This window comes from Pipistrellus hanaki, assembly GCF_964339955.1.
Source record: "Pipistrellus hanaki genome assembly, chromosome: 19".
NCBI classification, from domain to species: Eukaryota; Metazoa; Chordata; class Mammalia; order Chiroptera; family Vespertilionidae; genus Pipistrellus; species Pipistrellus hanaki.
In genome coordinates this window covers 20,699,302-20,720,421 of record NC_140521.1, presented here as the reverse complement: position 1 = coordinate 20,720,421, position 21,120 = coordinate 20,699,302, and the positions used below count along the sequence as shown (strand labels likewise).

The window sequence follows — 21,120 nt, the reverse complement described above, 5'->3', positions numbered from 1 at the left end:
ACAGCTTTCATTAAATGCTCATGAGATAACAGAAGCCATCCTACAAGCTATGTGTTTAAAAAAGAAAACAAACTATTTATTTGGTCAGAGACGATGGTTGCAGATCCATAGAATATGCTGAGAAAGAGGTGTTTTAAAGACTTGCTTTGAACCATTCTCTGGGACTAAGCACAGAAGCTCGCTGGATGTTTAAGAGGCGGGAGCCACTTTATGGAGAGCCTGTGTGGTACAAAGCACTTAATGTGCTTTATTTAGCTCCCTCACCTGCCCTGGGAGGGTGGTGTTATTCTCCTGGCTTCTTTGGGGAGTGATTGGGACCATCTGGATGTGCCCGTACCTTTCTCTGTCTCCTCTGAGGAGAGAGAACTGGAACTACCGTGTTTCCCCGAAAATAAGACATCCTCTGAAAATAAGACCTAGTGCATGGAAAGATAAGACATCCCCTGAAAATAAGACCTAGCGCGACTTTGGGAGAAAAAAATTAATATAAGACACTGTCTTATTTTCAGGGAAACAGGGTATTTACACTAAAATAATAGTTGGAACCAACCAAACCGTATTTGCTGGGTGCCTACTGTGTGCAGGCCAGCATGCTCCAGTAATGACCACTCCTGTTTACCAAGTGCATGCTATTGCATTCCACTAACGATCATAGAATCACCTACAGAATGTACATTCCAAAGACAACAATTACCATTTACTGAGCACCTACTGTGTGCAGGTCAGAGTGCTCCAATGAAGAAGGCTAGCACTTACTGACCATTTCCATGTGCCGGGCCTTGACACTGAGCATTTCATTTCACCCTCACACCACCCCAATATGGGAGGTCCTGCTAATATCCCCATTTTATAGGTAAGTAATAAACCAAGGCTTGGAAATGTGCAAGAGTGATGAAGCAAGAGTGAAAGCCAGCCTATCTCCAAAGGCCAAATGCAAAGTCCTTAAGCACGCCCTAGCGAGGAGTGCTGGGAATAAAGAGGAGGCGGACATGCTTTCCCTAGCTTTCCCCTGGTGAAGGTGCCGCCTGGTAAATCACCAGAATAACCCCAAGGGCAACCCCGAGAATGCACCTCTGAGATCTGACTGGTGGGGAGAAACTGGCCGGGCCCCCAGCTACCATGCTTTGCTTTGAGTCCAAGGCCACACTTTGGCAGATCTTCTGACACTTCAATTTTAGCCCAGCGAAACCCACTTCAGCCTTCTGGCCTCTGGAAGTGTAAGATAATAAATCTGTGTTGCCCGAGCTGGTTTGGCTCAGTGGATAGAGCATCAGCCTACAGACCGAAGGCTCCAGGGTTCGATTCTGGTCAAGGCATGTACATACCTCTGTTGCAGGCTCCTCTCTGGCCCGGGCCTTGGTCCAGAAGCATGCAGAAGGCAACCAATTGATGTGTTTCTCTCACATCAATATTTCTCTCTGTCTTTTCCTCTCTCTTCCACACACTCTAAAATGGAAAAATATCCTCTGATGAGATATTTATAAAAATATCCCATGATGGGATTAAAAAAATCTATATTATATAAAAGCCTAAGCCACAGAATGACTGGTCAACAGGTCACTATGATGCACACTGACCACCAGGGGGCAGATGCTTAATGCAGGAGCTGCCCCCTGGTAGTCAGTGTGCACCCACAGCCAACCTCCCGCAGCCCCACCCCCACCGGCCAACCTCTCACAGCTCCAATGGCCCAGGTCACCAGCCAGGCCAAGGGACCCTACCCATACACGAATTCATGCACCAGGCCTCTAGTATAATAATAAAAAATAATAATAAATTTGTGTCGATTTCAGGTCACTAAGTTGGAGGTAATTTGTAACAGTAGCAATAAGAAACTAATATAGTATTCGACTTATCCTAAGCCTTAGCATCAGTTTCCCTCTCTGTAAAATGGGTTTACCAATACCCCTCAAATGATCATTGTGAACATTAAATAAAACACATAAGATGTGCTTCCTGCACAGCCTGCACCTCCAAGTAGGAGGCTGTTCCTATTATTAAATGTCCATTATGTAAAAACTAGACACCCAATGCATGAAATTTGTGAAAGAGTAGGCTTCCTTCCCCCAGCTGCCAGCACCAGCTGCCCTCTGGCACCCAGGACCCTGGCTTCCCTCTGGCTCCTGGCAGGCACCTGGGACCCAGGCTTCCGTCCCAGCCCCAGCTTCATCCAGAAGGTCATCTGGAAGGATGTCTGGAAGGACGTCTAGACGGATGTCTGGTCTAATTAGTATATTATGCTTTTATTATTATAGATTCATAAATATCAATAAGTGAATATAAAATTAAGTAAAGACCTTTAACAAACATAACACCCCAAATCAATGAGCATTATACTGTATTTCCTTCCAGATTTCCTTCTAGTATACAAATATGGATTTGCATATATGAACGTATGTATTCCATATGAATGGGGCCAGATTATACATACATGCTGTGTAATTTACGTTTCTTCCCTTCCTCTCATCATAACTATAAAAAAAAAATGACTACTGCAACATTCTTTTTTCTAATATATCTTTTTATTGATTTTAGAGAGGGAGGGAGAGGGAGAGAGAGATAGAAACATCAATGATGAGAAAGAATCATTGATTTCGCTGTGTCCTGCACACCCCACATGGGGGATCAAGCCCACAACCCAGGCATGTGCCCTGACCGGAAATCGAACCATGACCTCCAGGTTCTTAGATTGACACTCAACCACTGAGCCGGGCTACTGCAACATTCTTAATGGCTGCACAGGATTTTATGGTGTGGACTGTCACTTGTTTACAACACAATCCCCCATTTAGCAGTATTTAAGATGTTTCCACTGTTATGTTCTAGAAATATCTCTGCAATATGTATCGTTTTACATGTCCCTTACAAGTGCTTTTTGGTGTTTTCTCCTTAGGGTAAAATCCCAGAAGTGGAGTTACTGGGTCAAAGATCATTCACCTTTTAAGTTTGGGATATCAAATTCCACGTTGGGTGGGACTTCTGTGGTTGACCAATTTTTAAAAAAATATATTTTATTTATTTTTTTACAGAGAGGAAGGGAGAGGAGAGAGATAGAGAGTTAGAAACATCGATGAGAGAGAGACATCGACCAGCTGCCTCCTGTACACCCCACACCAGGGATGTGCACTCAACCAATGTACATGCCCCTGACAGGAATCGAACCTGGGACCCTTCAGTCCGCAGACCGACGCTCTATCCACTGAGCCAAACCTGTTTCGGCTGTGGTTGACCAATTTTAAGGCAAAAGGGAACCTAATGATCTACCAGGTTTATCCTCGCATTTCTTTTCTTTTTAAAAAACTTAACATCATCCCCATTTTATTTCTTTTAAACCCATTTTTATTGATTTTAGAGAGGAAGAGCAAAACATCGGGGACTTGCCAAAGGCTGCCGTCCACCTGAGAAGAGAAGCTGTCTGGCTTGTGGTGAGAGCTCTCTGCAGAGTTGGAAGGAGGTCTGGGCAGAGGCAGGACACCCAAGAGAGAGCAACTCCCAGCCATAGCGGAGGAGCTCGGTGCTCTGTAGATGTCTGCAGAAAGCCTCGTTTTTATCCAGAAACCAAGAAGTGCCCTACACATTCAGGTAAAACCCAAGGGAGGTTAGGGGCTCCTGGCATATCGCAGATGCTCAGTATTTACTGATTCCTCAGAGCACGGTCCATGTATTGGAAAGCAATTTTTAGAAAGAAAGAAAGAAAAGACAGAAATGTTTTACGCTAGCACACATCCACCATATACTGGACGTAATTTGTGTGTGTGTGTGTGTGTGTGTGTGTGTGGGCGGGGAGCTTCTGTCCGTGCTGCTGTGGGTGGGTTCCAACGCAAGAGCCTGGAAAACCACAGGGTTTTTTGTTTGTTGAGCGAGGGGAGGAAATTCACTGATGTGGTTATTTAGTGGGATGGCATCCCTCCAGTTTTACTAGTCGTGCTTCTGCTTGAGAAAGTGTTTCTTGTGGGAGGCCTGGACCAAATAAAACTCCATCCCGTGGCCGCCATTCAGAAACAGCTGTCCAGGCCTCGTTGTCTCTGGTACCCGTGGCTCCAGGAGACCCAGGTGCTGGCTCTTAGCCAAGGATCTGGATGGAGACCTGGTTCTTGAAATCGACCTCCGAATGGTCTCTAAGGAGAAGAAACCAAGATGGCAGCATAGATAATACCTAAACTGCTGCTTCGCACAACAATTTCAAAACTACAACTGTACATTATCCAGAACCACAGGAAGCCTGGTTGAATGGAAATTCTACAACTAGAAGGAAAGAGAAAAGCACACTGAGGCTCACAGGAACTGCAGAAGGCAGCACGTGGAGAGGGCTGGCAACTGAGTATGCGGCTGGGTTTCTCAATCGGGAGGGAGACAAAAATTCCTGACTGCTCTGAACTCCAGTTCGGGGCGAGACTCTGGGGACCAAGATTCATATGGGGAGAAACTGGACTGTCTGGCAGTGGGCGAAACTCTAGGGCAGCTTTCTCTCAGAGGTGCTTGCAGTGATTACTGCGGGACACTGAGACCCAGGGGCCTCATAGGGCCATTGCTGTTTGCTCCACCCTGAGACTCCACTCCATCAAAGTTGAGCACAGAGGCTTTTGCATTAGAATGGCCTGGTTCTCGTGGAGCTCAGCTCCCTGTGTGCAGGATTCTGATGCTGTGAAAAGCCAGTCAGCTGGGCTTGATGGGAGTGAGAGTTTCTGGCCAGAATTAAGGACCATTTCCCTTACGGTCGTATTTCCCTGTGTTTCCAAACATCCATTTGAATGAGAGCTGCTTCTGAGCATCAAGAGATTTTCTGGCTAAAGGGCGCCCAGGGACCAGGGCCATGGTCGCGGCGATGGGAGTGGATGCCCTGTTGCCCGGTTGCTGCTGTCTCCGGGAGTGAGTTGTCAGAATCCCCTCTGTTGAACTCTGTCAATAATGCTTGTTTTTATCGAAACGTCTTTTCTGCCCTGTGAAGGTCCAAAGATGACTGTGTCTCTTGCCTGTGTAAGGCCGCTCTGGGACATTTCACACCTCCTCCAGCTGCTTTAGCGGGAAGGGGTTCCTGCTGCAGCCCTGCCTTTGCCTTAGGACACACCCTCTCCGGTACTCTTCCCACAGGCCATGGTCCTAGCTGTGCCCCGGCTGCGTGTGCCCTTCACTGTCAGGAGAGCCTCTGAGCTGCTCTTCCCATCGTCTGCCCGTGCGAGAACTCTCCCCCATGTCATTCCTCCTCCTCAACCAAAGTCCTTTCCATTTTGCAACCTGTTTTAGAAAAGAGTGGGATCCTTCTCCTTTTTAAAATGTGGGTGTCCGGGTGGCGTCCTGGCCCGGGGCTGTGTGGGGAGGTGGAGTGCGGTGTGTGTCTGGCTGGGCATCGGTTCCTGGGGTGTTGACACTGCCCACCACCCTTTCACACTGCCTTTCACACTGACTTGATTTCTGGCTTTGTGCATCCATGGCAGGACTTCATCAGTCCAGAGGAAATTCTAGGACAGAACAAGATGACCTAGGAACCTGTCTGGAGAGATGGCACGCTTCCTCCCTTTGGTTGTGTATTTGTGCCAAAATGTTTTCTTTCCTTTTCTTTTTATTTTTTAAAAATATATATATGTTTTATTGATTTTTCACAGATAGGAAGGGAGAAGGATAAAAAGTTAGAAACATCAATGAGAGAGAAACATCAACCACAACCAATGAACATGCCCTTGACCGGAATCGAACCTGGGACCCTTCAGTCCGCAGACCGATGCTCTATCCACTGAGCCAAACCGGTTTCGGCCCAAAATGTTTTCTTATGATTTATAACTTCCCAGCCCAAAGTTGAGGTGGTTGTTGTGACCGTGAAGAGTCTGAGAATTCTGGGGCCCTCAGCTTCTGAAAGGACCAGAGCTGGTTTCTTCCCTGTGCTCACCCCACCCTGCACGTGGCCCTTCCTCTGGAAGGTGCTGGGTGTGTTTCCTGTTCCTAAGTCGCTTTACAGGCACTTTCTGTGCAAAGCGCACACTGGAGTGCTCAGTGCTGAGTGTTGGTCACTGGACAGACAAACGGCCCTTGAGGAACAGAGTCTGTGTGGGAAGGACCTCAGAGGACAATGCAGAGCAAGTCTGAGTGACCATGTGCCTCTCCTCCTGGTCAGCTGAGGGCAGGTGGTTCCGGGTTCCCAGCAGCAGCCACAGTTGGGGTTTGGAGAGAGCATGCTCATTGTTAGACCTTTTTCCTCAGTTCAGTTTTAAAGACAGTAACTGCGTTTTCTGTGACCACTGTATCAACTTCTGTATCACTGGAGTCTGACTCAGTGTGGTAGCTTGGTTTGATCAAATTACAAAGACTTTGCCCTGGCCGGGTAGCTCAGGTGGTTAGAGTGCTGTCCCACTTCGCCAAGGTCGTGGGTATGATCTCTACAGGGCACATGCACGAGTCAACCTGTGTCAGGGCAGAGGTGTCACCTCTCCAGGCCCATAAACCGATGTTTCTCTCTTTCTCCCTCCCTTCCTTCTCTTAAAAAAATCACAAAAGCCTTATTAAATTAATTTAGAAACATAAAAAAAAAAAAAAAAAAGAATGACCTGGTTCTTTGAATTCTAAACTTATCTAACAAACTGCAGCTGAGTCAGTGAGACCCAGAACATCCAAAAGAAGGCCCAAGGCCCCCAGCAGCTTGCATTGCTTCACAGTTAGGCCTCATCTGGGCATCTCTAAAACCCAAACAAAAAAGAGGAATCTGCAGATCTCTCCAAAGCTCCTGTTGGGTGGCCTCAGGCAGAAGCTAAATTAGCACTTTCTTGGAGATCCAAGAACCAGTGTACTCAGGGATCAGAGTAGGACCATCCAGATTACAACTCCTCAGATCCATAAGGGGGCAGACTCAGTGAGCACCAAAGCCCCACTGAAGCAAGTCTTGTCTCACAAGGGTGTTTCCAGCACAGAAGTTCTCCCATCATAGACACAGCTGATCCTCACAGCCAATTGGCCTGGAGGTCAATTCCTCCCAGTGATACCAACAACAATCAAGGCTTAACTACCAAATGACTGTGCACACAGCCCACAAAGGGGTGTACCAAGAGTGTCCACCATAGGTAACTAGGGAGACAGAGCAACTGGGCCCTACAGGACACCTAGCATACAAAGCCATTCTATCAACTCAGGGAAGCAACCAAAATGTGGAAACAAAGAAACAGGTCACAAATGAAAGAAATGGAGGAAAGCAAACTACTAGGTATAGAATTCCAAACCATGGAAATAAAGTTTTTCAGGAATTTTTTAGAAAAGGCCAATAAATTTAGGGAGACCCTTGAGGATATGAAAAAGGACTAACTAGAAATTAAGCATACACTGACTGAAATAAAAAAATAATATACAGATCCAACAGCAGACTAGAGGATCAGAAGAATCAAGTCAAAGATTTGAAATACAAAGAAGCAAAAAATTCTCAACCAGAAAAGCAAAAAGAAAAAATAATCCAAAAATATGAAGATAGTGTAAGGAGCCTCTGGGACAACTTCAAGCATACGAACATCCGAATTATGGGGGTGCCAGAAGAAGAGAAAGAGCAAGATATTGAAAACCTATTTGAAGAAATAATGACAGAAAACTTCCCCTACCTGGTGAAAGAAATAGACTTACAAATTCAGGAAGTGCACAGAACCCCAAACAAAAGAAATCCAAAGAGGACCACACCAAGACATATCATAATTAAAATGCCAAGAGCAAAAGACAAAGAGAGAATCTTACAAGCAGCAAGAGAAAAAGTTAGTTATCTACAAGGGAGCACCCATATGATAGTCAGCTGATTTCTCAACAGAAACTATGCAGGCCAGATGGGAGTGGCAAGAAATATTCAAAGTGAGGAATAGCAAGAACCTACAACCAAGATTACCCTACGCAGCAAAGCTATTATTCAGAATTGAAGGTCAGATAAAGAGCTTCACAGATAAGAAAAAGCTAAAGGAGTTCATCACCACCAAACCAGTATTATATGAAATGCTGAAAGGTATTCTTTTTTTATTATTTTTTTTTAATATATTTTATTGATTTTTTACAGAGAGGAAGAGAGAGGGATAGAGAGTTAGAAACATCGAGGAGAGAGAGTTGCCTCTTGAGATCAGCTGCCTCTTGCACACCCCCTACTGGGGATATGCCCGCAACCAAGGTACATGCCCTTGACCGGAATCGAACCTGGGACCCTTCAGTCCCCAAGCCGACGCTCTATCCATTGAGCCAAACCGGTCTCGGCTGAAAGGTATTCTTTAAGAAGAGGAAGAAGAAGAAAAAGGTAAAGATAAAAATTATGAACAACAAATACATATCTATCAACAAGTGAATATAAAAACCAAGGGAATAAAAAATCTGAGGAACAGAATAAACTAGTGAATATAATAGAATCAGGGGCATGGAAAGAGAGTGGACTGACAATTCTCAGGGGGAAAGGAGTGTGAGGGGTGGAGATAGAGACTGGATAAAAATCATACACCTATGGATGAGGACAGTGGAGGGGATGGATTTAAGGTTAGAAGGTGGGGTAGGAACCAGGTGGAAGGGAGCTATTTCGGGGAAAAAAGAGGAACAGTTGTAATAATCTGAACAATAAAGATTTAATTTTTAAAAAATGGTTTCTAAGTTCCCACTTGTTAGATTTTTTTTATATTGAGATTTTTGCTTTTCCTCTCAAGAATTTGAAAGCATTAAAAAAAAATTTTTTTTTTTACATTTTTACTGGCATCTTCTGCATAAAATATTTTTAGGAAAGAGGGAGAAAATTAATTTTAAAAATAAGCAAATTCTAGTTCCTTAAAAAACAAAATTAACATATTATCCAGCAATTCCACTTCTGGATATATTAGTATATCCAAAAGAATTTAAATCGGAGGCTTAAAGAAATACGTACACGTCATGGTCACAACAGCATTATTCACAACTAGAGGCCCAGTGCATGAAATTTGTGCATGGGGGTCCCCTCAGCCCAGCCTGCACCCTCTCACAATCCGGAACCACTGTCTCCTAACTGCTTACCTGCCTGCCTGTGTGATTGCGCCTAACTGCCTCCCCTGCTGGCCTGGTCACCCCTAACTGTCCCCCCTGCAGGCATAGTCACCCCCAACAACCCCCCACCCCCCACCAGCCTGGTCGCTCCCAACTGCCTCCCTCACACCAACCTAGTTGCTCCTCACTGCCCCCTTCTGCCTATCTGGTTGCCCCTTACTTCCCCACTGTGGGCCTGGTCACCCCACACAGCCTGTTCGATGGTCTGTTCGGTTGTTTTTGATGTGATGGTCACTTAGCCTTTTATATATATCGATAACCAAGAAGTGAAAATATCTCAAGTGTTCATCATCGATGGAAGGGTGGATAAAGAAAATGCGACATATACTAGTACATATAATGGAATATTATTCTACCTTTAAAAAAGAGAGGGAAATCCTGTTACATGCTACAACATGGATGGACCTTGAAGACGTTGTGCTAAGTGAAATAAGCTGGCCACTAAAGGACAAATACTATGAGATCCCACTAATATGAAGTATCTAAAACAGGGAAGTTCCTAGGGATGAAAGTAGGACGGTGGTTGCCAGAGCCTGAGTGGGGAGCAGGGAATGGGGAGTTGTTGTGTAATGAGCAAAAGGTTTCAGTTGTGCAAAATGAAAAAGGCCTCAATGCATTTAATGCCACAGAGCTACACACTTAAAAATGCTTAAGACAGTATATATATACATATATATATATTACTGATTTCAGAGAGGGAGGGAGAGGGAGAGAGACAAACATCAATGATGAGAGAGAATTATTAATCGGCTGCCTCCTGCTTGCCTGTCCTGGGGATGGAGCCTGAAACCCAGGAATTCAACTGCGACCTCCTGGTTCATAGATTGACTTTCAACCACTGAGCCACACCGGCAGGGTAAGATGGTAAGTTTTGTGTTCTGTGCATTTTACCACAATTAAATATAAAAAATAAACAAAAAAAACATATTCTGGCCGAAACCGGTTTGGCTCAGTGGTAGAGCGTCGGTCTGCGGACTGAAGGGTCCCGGGTTCGATTCCGGTCAAGGGCATGTACCTTGGTTGCGGGCACATCTCCGGTGGGGGGTGTGCAAGAGGCAACTGGTTGATGTTCCTCTCTCATCGACGTTTCTAGCTCTCTCTCTCCCTTCCTCTCTGTAAAAAATCAATAAAAATATATTTTAAAAAAACAAACATATTCTGGTATATACATACATGGAATATTGTTCAGCCCATCCCACGGAATGAAGTTCTGACACAGGCTACAGCGTGAATGAACTTGGAAAACGTTGTATTCAGTGAAAGGAGCCAGACACAAAAGGCCACATATTTTGACTTCTATGAACGTCCAGAGTCAGTGAACTCGTACACACAGAATGCAGATTGGTGGTTCCCAGAAGTGAAAGGCGAGGGAACAAGGAGTGACTGCTCAGTGGCCGGGCTTTCCTTTGAGGTGATGAAAAGCCCTGGAACTGGACGGAGGTGGAGGTTGCACACCAGTGTGAATGCACTGAATGCCAGTGAGCCGTTCACTTTAAAACGGTGAATTCTGCCAAAGCCAGTTTGGCTCAGTGGTAGAGCATCGGTCTGCAGACTGCAAGGTCCCAGATTCGATTCCGGTCAAGGGCATGTACGTTGGTTATGGGCACATCCCCGGTAGGGGGTGTGCAAGAGGCAGTTGGTCGATGTTTCTCTCTCATCGACGTTTCTAGCTCTCTATCTCTCTCTCCCTTTCTCTCTGTTAAAAATCAATAAAATATATTTTAAAAAAACAAAACAAAACAAAAACAAAAAACGGTGAATTCTGTGTCATCTGAATCTCACTTTAATTTTTTTTTTTAAAGCAAATTTTGGAAGTCACATGCAAAAACAACAACAACAACAACAACAAAATGTATGTAGGCTCAGAGATTATTTGCAGAATTACTTTGCAAACAGCACATCCTTTTAGAGACTGGGAAACAGAAGTGAACAGATACATGGGTGTCAACACTGGTGTTGCTTTGGCCAGGACCCATATCTCTTTCGCCCATTACTAGCACCCCACTTTTCCTCTGGGGAACACCCTCTGTCTCTTAGTTCATGTGGTTGGGAGGGGCAGTGGTCCAAGGGTGGTCATGTGACCTGAGGCTGGCCAATCAAAGCATTGCATCCCTCCGGCCTAGCCATTGGTTCAGCATGTACAGGTGAACCATGCCAGGCCAAAAAGGCTCAGTTCTGGGACCTGGGTGGGAACCACTGGGAAGACAGAATCCCTCTTCCAGCCAGTGCTGCTGCAGAGGGAGAATGTCTGCCTGGAGCTACTGGTGCCCATGCTGCCACCACAACCGAGGAGGGTACCTGAGAATGGAGCAAACAATGAGGAAAGTAGCTGAGAGAGAGAGAGAGAGAGAGAGAGAGAGAGAGAGAGAGAGAGAGAGAGAGATTTTGGTATGATGACATTGACATTGACCTTGACCTCTGCATGGAGCCAAGCATGAAGCAAGACTTACCCTTGGACTTGTCAAATACCTGAGCCAGCAAATTCCATTTTGGAGGGGAGCCTGTTTAAGTTGCTCCTCACTTGTGATAGAAAGAGGCCTTGGTTATTGCCCAGGACCTGCTTACTCAGAAGGAGCTGGAAATAGAAACCAGGCCTCCCGAATCCTGCTGAAACTCGGTGAGGCGTCCTCCATTCAGACGTCAGTGCTGTCACCCTGTGACCATTAGGCCAGCATCTTCTCCGTCCGGATGGGAACTGGTCTGCCTTGCGTCTCGGACAAGACAAGCTGCAGAACACCTGCCATGCCCACAACCCCAAGAAAGCCCCCTGATTCCACCCCGACCCACCGGAAAGCCAGTCCACAGGCTTCTCCTACGGCCTGTGAACTGGCCTGGCTCAGCAGGCCCACCTGCGCAGATCCGACCTCCTGAGCCTACGCTGGTGCACAGGAGAGGCGGGCAGGGAACGGTGGGAGCCGGTGCAGAGAGAAGACACACAGAGGGACCATGAAGAGTCTTGTGCAGGCTGGAAATCAGGGGCAGCAGGAGTTTGGGTAAAAAGATATCCAGGAGGAGACATGCCATCGGCAGTGGGAAACAGATTCACAGAGAGAAACGGGCCCCAGGAGAGACAGAGCCTCCAACCTCCAGGACAGACCTCCTGCTCAGCAGTGCTCCCGGTGCAGGCCTGGCCACCAGCACCCTCTCTGCCAACACAGTGCTCCTAGGGACCTGAGCCCAGCTCTGTCCTGTGAAAGGCACAGAATCTGCCCGCATTGTTTAAAATGTTCGCCGGGGCTCTTTCAGTTGCAAGAGACTAAAACCCAACACAGACTAGAATCTTTAAAGAAGAAAACCATCGTTGGGGTCCTGGGAGGTCAGTGGGTGGCTGACTTCAGTGTCTAGATCCGGGGGCTTACGTGGTGCCATTCGAGTCTGTCCCCACCCTGTTCCTCACTCAGCTTTGTTTGCTCCTGGGCTGGCTGCACTCTCAGGCAGGCTCTCCCTTTATGCTGACGGATAGCCGTTGCCTTGTGTAAGCCCCGCCCCTGGCCTAAATACTTCTACCCCCAAAATAAGGCTAGGTTAATGGGATGTCACTTCTGTAATGAGGTCTCATAAGTCAGTGAATTGGCCGAAACCGGTTTGGCTCAGCAGTAGAGCGTCGGTCTACGGACTGAAAAGTCCCTGGTTCGATTCCGGTCAAGGGCATGTACCTTGGTTGCGGGCATATCCCCAGTAGGGGGTGTGCAGGAGGCAGCTGGTCAGTGTTTCTGGCTCTCTATCTCTCTCCCTTTCTCTCTATAAAAAAATCAATAAAATATATTAAAAAAAAAAAAAAAAAAAAAAAAGACAGTGAATTGTCTTGCTAGCACACGCTGTCTGTCTACTGCCTTCTCAGCTCTCCAGGTTTCGTGACGTGAGCCGCCCCATGGGCGGAGAGGCCCAGGTGGCCAGGAACTGAGGTGGCCTCTGGCCAGGGAGGATCCGAGGCCGTGGGTCCAGCATCCCGCAGGGAACTGAAACCCACCGTCACCTGCCACGTGCGGTCAGAGCGATAGGTTCCCGATCTCGCTTTCCGGTAAGCGAGGTGCCCAGCTCCTCGTTAACCTGTGTGTGACCTCTCAGGCCTGCCCCCACGCGAGACCTCACAGCGGGAGGCTGCCCTCCCCAAACCTGGCTCCGGAGGAACTGCCGTTAGGGACTTAGCCCCTCTGACCCGTCATGCTCTCTTTTTACCCGGAGTTCTAAGACATTTAGTCATCTGGGTCTGAGAGAGGGCAACTGTAAAGCATCACATTAAAGTGCCAAACTGGCCGAAACCGGTTTGGCTCAGTGGTAGAGCGTCGGCTTGGGGACTGAAGGGTCCCAGGTTCGATTCCGGTCAAGGGCATGTACCTTGGTTGTGGGCACATCCCCAGTAGGGGGTGTGTGCGGGAGGCAGCTGGTTGATATTTCTCTCTCATCGACGTTTCTAGCTCTCTATCCCTCTTCCTTCCTCTCTGTAAAAAAATCAATAAAATAATAAATAAATAAATAAATAAAGTGTCAAACTGACAGGAGCAAGAAGTGCAGTCGTATTAATCATTACCAATTATTGGGCATCTACTGCCTGCGTGGTGCTTTATCGGCACCCAGTAACCCCCAGGAACCGAGGCTCAAAGAGGGAAAAACAACTTTCCTAAGGACCCATAGCTTGTGCTCGGTGCCTTGCCCACAGGAGGAGGTAAAAAAAGAAACATCAGCCCCGGACCCGTTTGTGGGGGAGCAGATAGCACAGCACAGTAGCCAATTTCACGCTGTTCGCACGCACGAAAGCTCACTGCCGGGCTCATCGGCACAGACTTCTGCATTGTGTCCGCTGTGCTCTGTTCAGAGGACTGGACCTATGTGATACATTTCAGCAACAGCAGACCTTGGAGGGGTGGGCGAGTCCTGGCTTTGTCCAAGATATGTGACCTTGAACAAGCTGCTGAACAGCCCTGGCCTCCTGCTCCTCCTCTGGGCGGTGAGAGTTATTGTTTAAACCCATAATCTCTGAAACTGGTTTGAGTCCCATGCAGCTTCGACCAACTCATCTCTCAGAAGACCTTGGCTGGAAATCCAGAGTCCATACAGGACTCCGAGAGCGCCACCTAGTGATTCAAGTTTTTAAGTAAGTTTTTTTCAATTGTTTTTTTTTGTTGTTGTTTTAATTCCTCCTGGACCAGTTTACAATTCCAGCTTAGACCTGCAGGATTTCTCCCCCACAACCCAACTTCTTAAAATTGCCTTTTTAAAATGTTGCAAATTTGTGCATTTCTTTGGGAAGAGAGAACATAGTTTTCATTACAAGGTTCTTAGTCCTCTCTACCCCACCGTAAGTTTTTATTGCTCTTAAGTAAAACGTGAGGTCCAAAGAAGAAATGATTCATTTTATAAACATGAGCTTGAGGCTGTGTCTTTATCTGGGGATTTATTTCACCTCTGAGCCTCAGCCTCCTCCTTGGTGAAATGTGGGTAAGAATAGTGCCTCCTCCATTCGCTCAAAGAATGCAAGGAGACATTCCACGGAGAGCGTGCCTGGCGAGAGCACATTGTGTCTTTTGTGAGGGAACCTTCTCAAACCTTACGGGACACCAGCCATTGGCTGGGAGAGCCCGAGTGTGAGTTGTTACCATGCCTCTGCTGATTAAGCAAGAATCCGTTCTCTTGGAAAGGGAATGCAAGAAGTTTAGCGTTGGATTAAGTTTAGAATGCTTGTCTTTGAAAAAAAAAAAGGGGGGGGGGGATGGAGCTTTTGCAAGGTTGGGAGGAAGAACCGAAGCAGACGGTGCTCGGAGGCTGGGACCCTAAGAAGCTGGGAACCCCTGGCCAATGCACCCAGAGGTGCTTCACTGACATCTTTGAAGAAGGAAGCATATTGGCATCAGACACTGCTTGACCAAGCCCCTGCCAGGTGCCTGGGCATACGGAGAGCCCAGTCCCGAGAGAGGAGGCTTCTGGAAAGAGCCGCTCTCCTCTGCTCACAGCAGAGCAGTCAGGGAAGAAAGGACACGTTATTTCCAGAAAGACACGGGGAGCGGGGAGAGAGGGGAAGGCAGAGAGGAAGCCAGGAGAGAGGGGACCCAAGTCCTCTGAGTTGCTCGGTGGCTTAAGTATTTATTGGCTGCCCATCAGCTGAGGAGTGGATCAGTGACAATGTGGTGTTTCCGTACAGCGGAATGCCACTGGGCCATACACAGGAATGGAGTACAGACACACGCCACAGCGTGGGTGAGCCCTGAAAACTTTATGCTAAGTGAAAGCAGCCAGTCGTGACATATATGGTTAGAGTCCACTTATATGAAATTTCCAGAAGAGGCAAATCCATAGAGAGAGAAAGTAGATTTGTGGTTGCTGGGGGTGGGGGGAGGGGGAGAAGGGATAGATAAAGAGTAAGGTATTTCTTTTTCGGGGGTGACAAAAATCTAAAGTTGACTGTGATGACTATACTAACCCTCACTGAACTGTACACTGTAAGTAGGAGGATTTATGGCCTGTGAAATACACCGCAGTAAAGCTGTTAGAAGAAAACTGTCGTTGAACTTCAAAAATCTGGATAGTCACCACGGATGGATCCTCTATCATCACGCAAACATGGAACACACACACGTTAATGCTGCAGAATGCTCCAACAGGTGCCCGTCAGGCAGCCAGCAAACCCTGACGCCTCGATGAGACTGGCTGTTCTGGGGCAGAGGGCTGGGCCGTAGGAAGAGGTGGGCGGAAGGCTTACTTTCAAGATAGAAATTCTCTGTAAAATTGCTTGGATTTTCTTTGTTTGACTCATTAACGAAGTGTCTGTGTTCTCTGTCCCTGGGTGTCTTTTTTTTTTTCCCGTCATGTTTTCCTACTTGCCAGTTTTCTTCTGCATTAAAAAGTTTATGTGTGGTAAGACACACAGAATGTACTGCTTACCCTTTTGAGCGTACAGTTCAGGGGCACGAAGTACATCCACATGGCGGTGCAACCGTCACCACCGCCGTCTCCAGAAGGCTTTTCATCCTGCAAAACTGAAACCACCTACCGACCCGTTAAACAATTCCCATTTCTCTCCCCAGCCCCCGGCAGCCCTTCTGCTTTGTCTCTAGGATTTGCATGCACTAGGAACCTCAAATAAGGGGAATCTCACAGGATTTGTCCTGTGGCGACTGGCTTATTTCAGTCAGCTTAATGCCTGCAAAAAGAAATTTTAAAAACTGTATCTCCATTACTATTTTATTACTTTTCTGGTTAAAAAGACAAATTACTTGTCAAAAATCACAATATATACTTGTACTATTAAGTTAAGGGAAAAGAGCAGGAACCAAAGCTTTGTCATTGCAACTTTGAGGGGAAAAAAAATATCATACACATTGGGACGCAGCAGAAAACATGAGAAGTTCCTAGTAATGACGGTGATAATTTCTAGGTGGGTTATGGTTACGTTTTGTCTTCCATTTTTTCTCATTATTCTAGAAGGGCATGGTCTGTTCATAACCAGGACAAAGCCAATGCCATCTAAGAAATGGACATGTCACCCTCAGAAAACAGTGCTTTATCTGAGCTTTCTCGGGGTTCCCTGAGTGTACTCTCCCTCTAGCCTCATCCATGAAATGCACTTACTGATTCCTGTTTCCCAACTGGAGTTAGGAAGATAACGCTTACCTTGGTCCACAAATGCTTTCAATGGGTGAGTGTGAGATCAAAGAGCAAGAGAGAGATGAAAGATGGCTCTCCGCCTGAGCTATCTGTCTGGCTCCCCCAGACGTCCCCCTGGGTGATCCTGCCCAGTGTCCCACTTTCCTGGTACTGGCTCAGGAGAGCCAGTGGTGCCTGTAACTCGGTAACCTCGAGTGACAGCTTGAAATTGGTGATCGTAGGAGTATTTCCACCATGAGAAACGGTGAGCACTACAGACCACCCACCCCGCCAGCAGGAGCCATGGCGACGGTCAGACCTTCCCCAGCACACCTCTGGCTGCTCCGTCTGCCGGGGCGGGCCCGCCTCTCTCCAGCCCACGGCTGCCCATTTCTGAGGGAACTGGGTGATCCTTCTCCTGGTTCCCTCTGCGAGTGGCATTTTGTCTTCCGGGGTGGATCTGCCTTCTAAGACCTGTGGTTTTCCGCCAGTCAGAGACACCAAGCTTCACCCTCCTGGTCTCCAGTCCAGAAAGGAGCCGAAAATAGTAGACATTTCATAACTGTCCATTTCCATTTTTTCCATCTCATCCTGTCTGCTTCTTCTGGGAACTTTGCCTGATCTCAGGAACTTTCTTGCTATAGGATCTGTACCCGATTCTTTCCTTCTGGGCAGGAGGCCGAGGGGAGGTGGGGAAGGTGTGTGTCAGAGGGATTGGCAGGCTTTCTTCTGCAGAGGGTCAGCCAGGCTGTTCCTGTTCCTGGGGTGCCGGCCTGGGGGTCCCAGGCCCACCCAGGGGGGCACACATAGGGTTTTGTCATTTGCCTCTTAGTGCTTCTGGCAGTGAGGGGTCCAGAGCTGGACCTGAGGGGCCAGGCTCTACCCTCCACTGTTCCTGGTGGGCAGCGCTCTCTGATGCCCCCAGGAGCATAGTGCCAGGAGAAGCAGGCTGTTGCTAAGAAACCTTCCAGCATCACCTCCAGGGAGGAGACGCTGCCAGAGGAGTGGGGGCAGACATAAGGGGTTGCTTGATGGCTTCAGAGAGCCAGGGAGGCTGCTGCTGGAGCACGGGCTGTGGAGTCAGGCCGAAGCCCCTCCAAGACTGAACAAGACAGCACTGCTCAGACCCCGCTGGGTTCAGGTCTGAGCTCTCCGGCTAACTTGCTATGCAACCTGGCCTCTCTGAGCCACCTGCGGGTTGGGACTGGCAATGCCTACCCTCAGGGTGGTGCTGAGGGTTCAGTGGTATGTGAAGCACTTACCAGGGTGTTTCTGGACAGCTCCTGTCTCGGGGGCAGAGAGGTGGGTGTGTCCTGGGCCAGCTCTGACCCACACCTCCTGGTCTCCAGGCTTCCACCAAGCCCTGCTCGGAGGAACGCCCCTGTCTGCCTCCCTGATGACACCAGGGCGTCCAGACACCGCAGCCTTTGTGTACGTGACAAGATTAGACTTGGGGTTGAACAGACATGGGTTCCAGTCCTGGCTTTACCACCAGCTGGCTTTGTGATCTAGAACTTCACCTTCTCCAGAACTGTGGGTCTCTCCCTTACAAAACGAGGTTGATGGGGCCGGTGTGGCTGGGGGTCCAGTGTCGACCTATGAACCAAGAGGTCACTGTTCCATTCCCAGTCTAGCACGGGCCCCGGTTGCAAATTACACCCTTCTGTGCCCGCCCCCCCACCCCACCCCATCCCCTCAGCGAGGCAGCCATAGATGATTCTCATCATTGATATTTCTCTCTCTCTCTCCTTCTCTGAAATCAATAAAGTATGTTTTAAAAAATAATAAACAAACAAACAAGCAAATAAAATGAGGTTCAATAATTCCTTAGGACGGTCCAAGAGTCGTCGGGAGGCCCAGTGAGATGGAGTCGCTACAAGCGGCTTAAAGGAAAAGGCCGGGCCATGCAGAGGGGAGCTGCTACCAGCGCTGTAGGGGGTGGAGGAGGTGGGTCTCCCTGGAGCTTGTTTGTTTATTATTTTTAAAACATATTTTATTGGTCCCAAGACCATGCCTTTGAGGCGGTGAGCACATCAGGAGGGCCTGCTGCGTGCAGCTCCCCCAGCAAGCGCACCAGTCAGAGAAAGCCCACCCTGGGCAGACACCTTGCCAGGTAGCGGATTTTATTGGTATCTTGTCAACCTCAGTGCGGAGGGAGGCGTCAGGAAAGCTTAAGGAACTGCCATATCAAAGCTAATGAGCCTCCATGGGTTTACCTAACAAAAATACAGGTTGGGGGGACACCAGGCACTGGGGATACAGGGCGGTGTGTCCGGGGTGGGCTCTGCTTCCTTTCACCGGGTAGACGATGAAGCCAGCGCCGCAGGGGCTGGGACAGGGGGGCGGCCAGGAGCCGGCTGAGAGTTAAAACCAGCAGCCGAAGAGGAAGAGCAAAAAGCCTGCAACTTTATGGCTCCGTCCATCGGGCGAAACACACCCTTTTACTGGCTTCCAGAGGATTTCATCATGGAAGAGGTATTTCAGGAAGGGGCCTGGAGCCACAGAACGAGCGATTTTTTTTTTTTTTTATAGCAGTTTTTGTTGTTTTTTCCCTCAACATGTCATGGTGAGGTAGGCAGGTGAAGGGGAAAATTTCCAAAACAGCACAGTTGAGCGCAAACACCCCTGTCCGCGTCGCTGTCTCCCTGGGTTCACGGCCTTCTTTAAAGAGGAAGATTCTGGCGGGGCCGCTCCGGGGTCCCCGCTTCCCGAGGATCTCACACCGGGTCCCCGGGGGCCGGGCGGATGGGGCGGGGGCGGGTGGGGAGAAGAAGGCAGTTTTCCGGGAAACTGCCGGGAGGGGGGTGGGGAAACAGAAGGAAAAACAAACACACACACTGCTCCGGAGGGAGGGGCGAGCTCCGCGGGGCCCGGGGCCGCCGTCGGGCCGTGTGGCCGGGCCGGCAGGCTCGGCCGCTTTCGGTTGGGGGGGATCGGGGCCCCCTTTCCCCGCTCCCACTCGCCCGGTGCCGCCCCGGGGGGGACAAGGCGGGTGGCCCAGGCCCGCCCGGAGCTCCGGGGACAGGGCGGCCCTGGAGCAGCGCCGCTGGGACGGCACGGGGACCGGAGCCCCAGCCCGGCCGCCCCTCCGGGGGCTGCAGGCGGGGCGCGGGGCCGGGGGGCCGCGGGCAGCCGGACTCCGGGGCGTCCTCCTGCGGCCGCCGCAGCGCCCGGCCCGGCTGTCCCCGCGGCTCGGCGGCCCCGGGCGGCCCAGCCCCGCGCTCCGCCCCGCCGGGCAGAGCCGCTCCGCGCCCTTTGCATAAGCCCTCCTCCCGGCCAAGGTGGAGGAAGTCGGCTCCCGCCTGGATGGGAGGCGGGGAGGGGGGCCGCTCCTGTTGTTTTCCGCGGGCGGAGCGGCGGCGGGGCGCGGGGCGGGGTGCGCCCTCCCGCCCGGGCCGGGCGCTCAGGAGGGAGGACCGCGCCGGGAGCCAGCGCCGCTCCAGCCCCGCTCCGAGCTCCGGTCCCCGAGCACCCTCCCGGCCGCCGAGGGAGCGGGTCCGAGGTGCCGAGGACCCGGGAGGAGCGCCTGGGGCGCCGGGGCCGGAGCCCAGCCCGGCCGGACCTGCGCCTCCTGCGCGGCCTGCAGCCGCCGGGCGAGATGGCCGCGCGGGCGCCCGCGCCCCGGGTGCTGCTCTGCCTCGGGGCGCTGCTGGCCCGCGGGGCCGCCGCAGGTGAGGCCGCGATCCGGGGGAAAGTTGAGTTTTGCCCGGCGACGGCGGGAGGAGGGGAAGCCCGGGACCCAAGTGCCCGACTCCGCGGGCTCCGGTCCTGGTCGCCGCCGCTCCCCGCCCGGCGGCTCCGGAGTTTCCTGCTCGAAGCGCGGTCCCTGCGGAGAGGAATTTCCCCGGCTCCGCGCTCCGGGGACGGGGGGGTCTCAGCGCCCCGTGGAGGGAGGTCTTCGTGCTCCGGGGAGGAGGGTCCCGCGCCCCGTGGAGGGGGGTCCCCGCGCCCCGTGGAGGGGGGTCCCCGCGCTCCTGGGAGGGAGGTCCCCGCGCTCCGTGGAGGGGGGTCCCCGCGCTCCGGGGACGGGGGTCTCCGCGTTCCGGGGAGGGGGGTCCCCGCGCTCCGGGGACGGGGGTCCCCGCGTTCCGGGGAGGGGGGTCCCCGCGCCCCGGGGAAGGGGGTCCCCGTGGAGGGAGGTCCCTGCGCCCCCCGTGGAGGGGGCTCTCCACGCTCCAGGCCTGAGCAGAGGTGGAGGGGAAAGTGGGGAAACGGAACGTGGGAATTCTGACGCTGGGAAATGAAGACGCACGTGGAGGGAGAAAGTGTTGTTGTTTTTAAGCGTGGGATGTAAGTTCGCTTTCTGGTTTTACCTGCCGAGCAGGTGCTCAAAGTGATGTTTTATTTCCACAGGCCTCTCTGCCTGAGGTTGAGCTTGCCTGACACCTGTAACCCGTGGTCCCCGCACACCCCGCAGGCAGGCTTCTGTGCACTCTCGTGCTTCCTTACTTCTCTTAGGTTTTTGTTGTCGTTTTGAAATAGTTTCAAGCTTACAAACAGCTTCCTCTACCCTCGGCATGACCTCTT

The 21,120-nt window shown here is 50.2% G+C and overlaps 1 protein-coding gene across 1 annotated transcript in view; it reads left to right on the top strand.

Annotated features, from left to right (window-relative positions):
- The first annotated feature begins 19,883 nt into the window (after window positions 1-19,883).
- Window positions 19,884-21,120, top strand: part of VSIG10 (V-set and immunoglobulin domain containing 10) — a 36,800-nt gene continuing 35,563 nt past the window's right edge. Inside the window, exon 1 of the mRNA XM_084868407.1 lies at window positions 19,884-20,264. Coding sequence (XP_084724533.1) covers window positions 20,192-20,264 — 73 coding nt within the window. The 5' untranslated portion in view covers window positions 19,884-20,191. The remainder of the gene's footprint in view (window positions 20,265-21,120) is intronic.